Source organism: Lolium rigidum, chromosome 2, assembly GCF_022539505.1.
Source record: "Lolium rigidum isolate FL_2022 chromosome 2, APGP_CSIRO_Lrig_0.1, whole genome shotgun sequence".
Classification (NCBI taxonomy): domain Eukaryota; kingdom Viridiplantae; phylum Streptophyta; class Magnoliopsida; order Poales; family Poaceae; genus Lolium; species Lolium rigidum.
In genome coordinates this window covers 259,429,880-259,440,051 of record NC_061509.1, presented here as the reverse complement: position 1 = coordinate 259,440,051, position 10,172 = coordinate 259,429,880, and the positions used below count along the sequence as shown (strand labels likewise).

Here is a 10,172-nt window from a genome sequence, read left to right as displayed (position 1 = left end):
ATGGAAGAGTCATCCATGATGCCAAATTGAGCTGACCAGGAATTTACCAAATCCTGGTGATAATGAGCACACAGGACAATGCAAACAGCTAACCTTCAACTTTCCCCACTCGCCAGACTTTACTTGGCTTCATACCAGCGGCACTTGGCACAAACATCTTGCCCCACAACATGCTCATAACGCATGGATGCAGTAACTTGCAGGAACAACTACTACCAGTAGCAGCGCAGTAAGTACATACGGATTCAATATGGACAGCATGCACGACCGCATCTAAAAAGTAACAAATGTGAGCCAAGCTAATTTAATCAGGGATCATATATTCATTTTATGAATCTCCAAAGTAACTGATACAGTTAACGGGTTTGCACATCTGCTGACGCTGCTGCAAAGCACTTTCAGTACTAAGTTTAACTTGCAGCGGTAGCTTCAACCCTCAGGTGAGATGTGTCGTTGTTAGGAGACCAGGTGCTGGATGGCTCAACTGTTACTTCTGTGCAAAAGATTGGCTTTCACTTGAGATTACTTCTGTACAATGGCATCGGGACGCCATAAAAGAATAAATTACATATAACAGCGAGTGGAGTATACAGGCGGCGAGCTACTACTCTGGGCCCTTCAGTTTGTACGGGATCTTCAGTATACACTTCGGTCATTTTGACACATGTTAGCACGCCAGCTCTAGTATGCAAAGCTGAATTGTCCTGCCTGACAGAGATGGACAGTCTGCAATGTACAGAGAAAAATTAGCAACTATGACCCTGGAAATAAGTGCGACACATAAGGTTCAAATGTTGATTTCAAGCTCACAAAGTGACGGCTGCACCTGATATATATGCACTACTAACAGGTGCGAAAATTCTGAGTTTTATTAAGTACTCCCTCCATTCCCTTTTAATTGACGATGATTTAAATCATTGTCAATTAAAAGGGAATGGAGGGAGTAACAATTTAGAATAATCGGCATAATACATGCAAGTGAGTGGGAATATATAAACAAAGGCCATCAACCACTTAAATCTGCAGGACTGTTACATCACTAAAATATCAAAGATGAAACTGCCGATCTGAAGTTCGCAAAGTGGTGGCTGCACCTGATGTAGATTTATATTATATATGCACTACTAACAGGAGAAGATATCTAGTGCTACATAGCACTTATATGCTACCAGATTCCACGAATCTGGGCCGACCAAACTGGTCCAAGGGTTCGGATTGACCACAGCTCAGGAGTCTTCTTCCATGGGTTTCCACTTGACATATTTACACTTCAGACCCTACATGTTTTAGAATTATGGCATAGAATACGCAGTTCCAATCTCTCTATCTCACCACTCGTGCACCGTGAAGTCTGAATCTCCCCCAAATCCTGTCTAAAGTTGAGCCCGCAATATCTGCCACTCATGGAGAAGTACTAGTTTTGTCAGATTTTCAGCCCGAGAATTGCTTCTACATCCTTGTTTTTCAATTAGCATAAGATGCAAAGCTCAGATACGAGATGCAAAGAAGACTACAACGTGTTTGAAGGGTCCGTCAGCACTCCATGAAATTTTAATTTATAGTGGCTTTCCAAATTGGAAGAAAACATGAGAACTCGACAGCAAGCAGAAGAAACTTGCTAAGCCTCGCTCAGGCTCAGCTCGAGTGCTCGACCCTGGTTCATGCCGGAAGGATTGCTGGAAATAGCCATGGTCATATGCATCAGCCAGAGTGTGCTACAGAACTAGATGTGACACCGCTTGCCGTGGTGATGGCATCAGCCAGCCTTGCTCTCTATGGCGCCAGCAATGGTCCAGCGCTATGCTCGCAGCAACCATTTTTACCAGCGGATGCATCTCTGGACACGATTTGGGGATAAACAGGATCTTCTACCACAATTTGAAAAACTGCAGGGTCAAAAGTGAAATTGTCCGTGGTGGGAGAAGGATCCAACGCTATGTTCAATCCTCACCCTTGGCCCAGTTTTAACGGTCCAGATTCGTGTGGAAACTGGTAGCATGCAAGTGCTATGTAGCACTAGATATCTTCTCCTACTAACAGGTGCAAAGGTTCAGAATTCTATTAAGAAACAATTCTGAACAAGCTGCATAATACTAGAACGAGGGGGTTGGCGGATCGGAGGAGAGTCCGGCGGTCCGCAGCACCATTGCTTCTTCAAAGCGGGAGTGTTCTGATTCTGCCCTTCTTTGCAGGATCAGAGTTCCTCTTTCCCCTTCGCGGGCTTTGGGAAGGTGTTATGTGTTTGTGTGGTTGGCTTCTAGGCCGAGGATAGTTTGGTGGTGTCAGTTGTAATGTGCGTCACAGTTGTTGTCCGTGTTATCGACTTCTCGTCTTGAGTGGTCGGGTGTACACCAACTACTCCCCAAGGTTCTTCGGGTCGAGTTGTATGGTGGGGTGTTCACCTTCTCTTGGGCTTGTCCAAACCTCTTTTCTATAGTGCATCGAAATGCAATGCTTTTTTTCATTTTCGCGAAAAATACTGGAATGAGAGGGCATAAAAATACCATTAATCAATCACTAAAACTGCCACCTCGTAAAAATGTTAAACATGAAATTGGTGTTTTATGTCTTTGGTGCAACAATAATCTAACCTAATTCCTTATTTGTACAAGCCCACCACAACTCAGGAGATCATTTTGAACAATGCTCACTTTGGCAGCTAGCATGGTATAAAACCAGTTGCAAATTTTCTCGCAAAAAAAAAAACAGTTGCAAATTTAGCAGGATTGTGTACAAAACAATGAAGCTGCAACTGAATTCTGACTTCATGTAATTAAACACAGATAATCAACTAAAAACTGTGAGTTTATCACGAGGTACACATACCTTTGTCTATTTGTGCGATGACAACAAAGACTCCATCCGTCGACAGCTGTTAGCTTCAAAATAAATCAATGATATTTCCCATACAGTCATGCTATGATACAGTCCAGCTACTGAATGACGAAAGCAGCTGAAAACCACTCAGTTACCTTGCCAAGCTTCAAAAAAAATACCACTTGGCTGTTTATCCTTGATACTTAGTTATCACGCCTCAGTCCAAGGTGTGGAGAACCAGATGTGAAGTCTAGTGAAGGATTTGGCTTCACATGATCCACAAAGGCATGACGAGTGAAATGTTCAGAAGGTGACAATCTATCACGCAAATCAAAAACGTTTCCAAGCCTCTTTCCAAATTGAGGGCTCAGAATGTCAGTGTCAGAAGCTACCCTTTCCTGAAGCCCCTGTGAGACTTGATGCACTCTAACAAATTGTCCAATGTGACGATCTGTAGGCCGGCTGGGGAAGTGATCATCTGGACCGCTTGATGCGATTGCAAATCCTTCATTGCTATAGGTTGGTTGCTTTAAATGGTTAAAAGGAATGGCACCATTACCACCAGACAGGGGAGTGGAAGCGCCTGAAAGAGTTCTCGGGCTCGAAATTGGAGAGGGTGACATTCTGCAATTTGTATTTTGGGGAGACCTTGACCTTAACAGAGGACTTCCACATGGAGAAACTGGACAGGATATATTGCTCCGTATATGGAGATCACTGCAGAAATAAACAACAATTTGAGGTGCCATGAACAGATAAATAAAGATCACCAGAAATCCATTTCCTGGCAACCATGAGGTTAGCTGTAGACACTAAACAGTGCACTAAAAAAAGGTGGGAACCTAGGCGCTGCCCTTAGTCAGTCCAGCACACCTAGGTGCCCGTTTAGCCTGAATAGTCCACAACTATTAGGTGCTAGGCGCCACCTAGAGCCCTTTAAAGACACTGGCAGTAGAAAACAGTAGGAGGTTTGGTGGCCCGCTTGATCAGTGGTGCAAAAAGGTCTGAGCAAGATGGCTCTAGTTTGCATAGCTAATGTTTTTTAGTTCTCGGTTACTAGCTTGCTAATGTGTTAAGACACAGTGATGGTGTGTGCTCCTAAAGTGAATAAGGAGAACTTGGGAGATGCTGTACCTGTGTTTTGAAGAAAACTTTGCGCCCCTTCTCTGGTAAATCGTCTGACCCTCCAATCCCAATGACGAGATATTTCTTGTGTGCCCAACCACCTAAAACATCAGTGGATGCTTAGAAGACTGAGCAGACCACAAGAATAACAAAAGAAGACAATTGACCATCCACGGAATGTCAGTTATAACAGAAGTATTCAGGCGGTACCTTGGAACTTGGTCTACAAGATATCACAGCCAGATGTTCCAAAGAATCAGAAATAACAGATTTCTCATGTGGGACTCTATTTTGTATGAACGGGTGTTGCAAAAGCTCCATTGCCGAGGGACGTTGAGAAGGATCACGTTGCAGGCACTTTCTGATGAAGTCCTTGCCCTGCTCTGAGAGGTGATCTGGTATTGGTGGAAGTTCCTTGCTATTTCCAATCTTGAACATTGCAGCAATCTGTAGGAGAGAAAAGCGAGGAAGTATTTGATGATCACTTCACTTCTGATTACCAGCCGAAAGAGCAAAGCCTTGTCTCAATATTTCGTACAATTACATGCAAGTAAATGTGTTTTAATGTTTCCACGTTGAGACAGTAACAAGTTCTTAAACAGCTCAGGAACATAAAAGGTGTTGTATCCATTCATCTGGTGTGGAAAAAGTGTTTTAATAGCCTATGAATAGGTCATGTTGCATAGAACTCTTGGTCTACTAGTACCCGTGTTTACAAGTGGGTAGCTGGTCCATTTCTGTTGGTAACTGGTAACATTTTGGTAAGGAGGTAGCCTGCACTGCAACCATCAATTTTTCCTTTTTTATATATGATTTTACAAAAACATTTATCTGCGGAGGGTGGGTAATGCCCGACAATAAAGATGTGCAGGAGAACTTAACATACTACACCTATTCACAGTACAAGTAATTCATAGTTTATATATGCCAGGTTATTTTGGTACTCCCTCCGATCCATATTAGTTGCCACTTGCCACTAACATAGATGTATCTAGAGATATTTTAGTTCTAGGTACATCCATACTAGTGGCAAGTAATATGAATCGGAGGGAGTAATATAATGTGCACGTGGCTAATCACTCCAAGCAGCATGCTAACTCTATCAAGGTAAACTGAAAAAAAGTTTGCTTCCAGGACACTGTCAAATTAAAGAAACCCAAGATAGCCATCATCCGAAACAAATAGCAAAAACAGCAAATCAATCTTAAGCCGCATTGCACTCTTGGTCTTGAGCGACTTGAACAATATTCGTAAAGTTCAAAAGCATGTCACATTAGCCTCTGATGTTGCAGAACAAATATAAAGCGCATCTTTGTGGTAATAATACTGACCCCTTCATACTGGCTCCATGGGGGTTTTGAGGTAGCCATCTCCAGGACGGTGCATCCTAAACTCCATATGTCGACCGCAAGATTGCATCCTCCATTTGAACTTTTTATAACCTACATGCATGTCATGTGTAAATCCGTGATTAAAACAAAACAACAAGACACACATGAAACTCAAACGAAAAAATATATATATAGTAAAGTAGGAGCATAAGATTTTCAACAATACCTCTGGAGCCATCCAATATGGACTACCCTTAAATGAGAAAGGACATTGCTGCCCATTGATCTGCGAAAAGGAACCGAAAAAGTGAATAGAAGACACAATTAATACAGCACAGTAATGAGTAAAATACATTTATCGTGTTCTAAGAGAGGTCATTCGTGACTTATCAGATCTATCAAAATACGAGGGGCACCATTAACATCAGTAGTTAATGTAGTATGCACAGCACCACAACTGCTGACCATGGGGTACAAGAACAAGTTGACATACAGACACTGACAAGGACAGGAAATACGACATGTCTATCTAATTCAAGTGGTTACGTCAATGGCTTTATGGGCAAAACACATGACATAAAGGAATGAAAGGAAGGCACATCTGATTTCCTCCTTGAAAAATAGGTAAAGTTATTTCTAGAAAGGTGATGTGACCAGATTCTTCCATAAGAAAGTGAAGTGACCAGATTCTTCTATAAGAAAGTGAAGTGACCAGAAAAACTTACATGTTTAGCCATTCCAAAGTCTGCAAGCTTAACACGACCACTAGGATCAACTAGTATGTTTGCACCTTTTATATCCCTGCATATTGTGTAAGCGAGATTTTAATAAACCAGTGTTCCACTAATGAATTCAGCCAAAAAAAAAAAATGCAACGAAAGCAAATTGAATGATACCTATGGACTGTATTCTTCGCATGTAAATAAGCTAATCCAGAAAGTATCTGTTGGGTGTAGCTGCGTATTGCTGGTTCACCAAGCTGTCCATACTCCTGTAGAAGTTTATGGATAGATCCGCCAGATACATACTCCAAGTATATATAGAGTTTGTCATCAACCTGCTTTGGGGCATAATAATGTATAAAGTCATTCCAAAAATTGAAAGTGGTTCATAAAGAACCCTTCCAATGAAATTCGAGAAGTTATAAAAACTCCCTTGCAGCCTATGATAGAGGCCTAAAGCGAGAAGGGTACAAAAATGATAACAACCTTATAGGTACTATAATCTCCTGAACTTCAGGAAAAGATAGCAGCCTAATTGGAAAGCAAAGAAAACAAGAGTAAATAAATACCAATAGAAGGAAACTGTTCATACCGTTTCTGAGCCATAGTATCGTACGATATTTGGATGTTGTAAGCGGCTCAAGAGTGATATTTCCTGAGAAAACAAAAGAAATGATAAATGGAAAAAATAAAGGCAATAATAAATGAGCTGATCTTTTCACCAATTTAGAATTGTAGATGCAAACGCAATCGGAAAACTGTACCTGCCCCAACTGCTTTGCGCTTTCCTTTGATTTAGGATCATCTGAGAATAGGGTAACCTCTTTCATAGCACACATTTCACCGCTGTCACTGATATTGATGGTGAAATCAAAACAAGGGGAGAGAACTGTGAGGAATCAGGACATGATTTAAACACGCTCAAATAGTCATCATATCGTACTAGCAAGGAACCTGTGAGATGCTACGGATTTACAAAAAAGTTGCGATACATGTGAACAAGACCAATTACGTCATTTAACCATAAATGGCCTTTTTTTCTACCCGGACATTATTTTATCCACGAGCTGCACACTAAGAATATGCACGGTGTGATTTTTAAAAAGATTTTAAGAAATCCTATGATAAGGTACGCTGGTCGGCTTAACAAGGTTTGCGAATGAAGGGGTTTTCCTCGACTTGGAGAGCGTGGGCGGTCGATTTTGTCCAGCAGAGTAGTGTTGCCATTGAAGTCAATGATGTCATTGGACCGTTTTTTCAAACTAAGAAAGGCCTTCGACAGGGGGTCCTTTATCACATGTTTTCTTTAACATCATGGCTGATATGCTTGCAATCTTAATTAATAGGGCCAAGGCAGCCTAGGTATAAAAGATATGGATGTTAAAAATAAATGCCTACTGACTAAGTGGCTCGACAAATTGTTTACTGGAGACTGGGTTTGGCAGTCGCTTTTGCATAATAAACATTTGAGTCAAAAGCTACTTTCTTCGTTTACAACCAAGCCGGCGGACTCACACTTTTGGAGGGGCATCATGACGGTTAAGGGTGATTTCATGCAGTTTGAGTCACTCTGTGTAGAGAATGGTGAATTGGTAAGATTTTGGGAGGACAGATAGCTCAGGGAAACACCATTTTCGTTATGTACCCTAGATTATTCAATATTGTTAGTTAAAAGCAATAGAAACTAAGGATGTCGACCAATACTAAGAATTGTATGTACTATGTAGTAGGTGTGGACTTTACAAAAGTTGCATAAGGCTATGATTTGAATGATTTTTATTCGCTAGTTTTTAGTTCCTTACCAGAACCAGTGCATGGCACCATAAAGTTATATTAAGATGCTAAGCCATCTAGCTTTTAACTGAAGAAAAAATAGTAGGAACAAGCTACAGCGTTCATCAGATAAAATAGTTACTATAGCTCTCCAATAACAAAAACAATGTATGCGACAATATGACATAAAACAAGACTTGTTCTAAAAGCCTGTACACAAAAAGACCTTGCTTAGTTTGAAAAACCCACAGAAAAATAAGATGGCCAGAACAGAACAGGTTCTGTATTAAAACAACTACCTTAAAAAAACTCTAAGAATGCTTAATGTATAGAGAGCCATACGGTGAAAATTTGCAGTTTCATATGTAGAGAAACACATACCTGTTAAAGCCAACATATACATGGCCAAATGTCCCACGGCCAATCAGCTTGCCCTTCTTCCATCGTGATCCCGGACTTGGTGGAGTCTCTGTTCTACCAGGACTGTGAGGTACTGAAATAGGACTGGCCGGCGTGGACTTGTTTGGAAAATATGAACTATTTGAGATGCTTAATGGTGGAAGGGGCAATCTGTGAGTTTGCTTCTTCTTCCCACCATCATTCTGACTTGTTGGAGATCCAGGTGCCATCCCTCCAGACCTCGTATGTAATGGAGAAACACTTCCACTATGCACCCTGGAGCTAGGGCCAGGACTTGTCATTCTTGGGCTAGGAATTGGTGAACACTCTGGACTACCCCTGCTGGGCTGCCAAAAAAGCTGGGCTAGCATATCACCACCTACCGAGTTATGACCAGATGTTTGCCCTGAACCTGGACTGGAGCACTGACCAGAGCCAAGGAAAGTAACATCTGCATGAGGCTTCACTGCCCAAAAGGCTGAAGTTGGAATATGATCTGGGCATATTCTTCTCGGGCTTCTAGAAGGACTTGACATCAAACTATTGGGAGCACTCTCCAAGACTACCGGCCGAAGATTTTGTAGAATGGGTTGGTGATTGTCAGCTGCAATACCTCTCGGTGATGTGGACATTGTATGGTTACTAAGGAATTGATTAGTTGGCTTGGTCATTTCCTTGGTACTCTTGGTGGTAATAGCACCAGGGCGCTCTTTGTGCACATTACTTGAGGGTTCAAACAGAATAAAATATATGGTAAGAGCAAGTTTGAACAAAGAGGCACAAAATTAATGCACTACAGTAAGGAGCATACCTTGACTTGCTCCTGGAAGCAACATTTGTTGCGTTTTCAGCATCATTTCCAACAGGGCTTGGAAGCTGAGAATCTCCACGATCATCGCTATCAGCAGAACAGTTGCTAGAGACTGAAGCAATCACTATTTCTGACCTTTTCTGAGGCTTGTTAGGTTTAGGAAGTGGCAGAAGCAGTGGCGGTTTGCCACGTTTTTCTAATATTGGCTTCGATTGGGTGACATCAGAAATGGTGCGTGTCACTGCAGGACGTAATCCCGGGAGAGGAAGTGGCTGGGAATGCACCCTATCAGCTGAAAAGCTTTGACAGCGAGAAACTTCTTTGGAAGGTGAAGTTGCGCGCGATACTGTAGTGGACCGGCAGACCTTTTCAGCAGCTGCATCATGACCACGTCTATAGCTCCGTTTCGATTTTGTGGTTCCTTTTTGCTCATTCGGACTTATCAGGCGATGGAAAGTATCGATGAGGTTCTCTTTGGTGGTCTTCTTTGCATCTTTTGATGAAGACTTCCCCCACCATGATGGCATATCGAATGTAGAAGATTCTGTGGTGGGCCTAACCCGCTATGTACTCACCACAATGTTATCAAAACTGATCGATTACCATATTCTGCCAATAAGATGAGAGCATAAGCACGGCTTTCCTCGTGATGACATATAACACCACCCTTGACTTCCCCGATGGACTGGCAACAATATAACAACACCTACAGCCCAATCACTGCAAAACCAATAGTTGAAGAAGGATTAAGACTCCAGCTAGCACATTCTTCACCTCAAAGTCTGTAAAACTTGTAGAGATACTATGAAACGCAGTACTTTAATTCAGTTGAAATCAGTATACAGCATGTGCCAATAGCAGAAACGGAAAGGGGAACGCATCATGTTTCCAGACTCCATTCAGGTATAAGAGGTTATCGAGGTCACCATCGACAGTCTAATAATACTAAGGAATATCACCGGTACGTAACAATCTAACAACCTGTAGTGCGGCAACAAGGTTCATTTGGTTGGGAGGAAAATCACATGTAAAATTGCACCGCAACAAAGCACCAAGTCAGGCTCTCTCTGGCACTACAGAGGGTGGAACTGAACAGGGAGCACGGGGTTTGGTCGAACCCCGAAAACAATCCGGGAAATGAACCGCTCCTAGCAGTACTGATTCGGGATCTCGGAAGCAGCAGCAGCTTTGAGT

The 10,172-nt window shown here is 42.0% G+C and overlaps 1 protein-coding gene across 4 annotated transcripts; it reads right to left on the bottom strand.

Annotated features, from left to right (window-relative positions):
• Positions 1-300: 300 nt before the first annotated feature.
• Positions 301-9,696, bottom strand: LOC124693327 (mitogen-activated protein kinase kinase kinase YODA-like). 4 transcript variants are annotated; one of them, XM_047226801.1, is made up of 13 exons: positions 8,979-9,696; positions 8,150-8,890; positions 6,760-6,847; positions 6,588-6,650; positions 6,170-6,333; positions 5,999-6,074; positions 5,500-5,559; positions 5,274-5,384; positions 4,153-4,389; positions 3,952-4,043; positions 2,973-3,534; positions 2,827-2,879; positions 301-726 (listed from the first exon to the last, which is right to left on the bottom strand). In XM_047226801.1, exons 1-11 carry the CDS (start codon positions 9,503-9,505, stop codon positions 3,021-3,023), a joined length of 2,673 nt encoding a protein of 890 aa, XP_047082757.1. In that variant the 5' UTR covers positions 9,506-9,696; the 3' UTR covers positions 301-726; positions 2,827-2,879; positions 2,973-3,020. The 4 variants fall into 4 exon arrangements, with proteins under 4 accessions (XP_047082757.1, XP_047082758.1, XP_047082756.1 ...); XM_047226802.1 differs by having other exon boundaries at positions 2,827-2,872; XM_047226800.1 differs by having other exon boundaries at positions 2,827-3,534.
• Between the last annotated feature and the right edge of the window lie 476 nt (positions 9,697-10,172).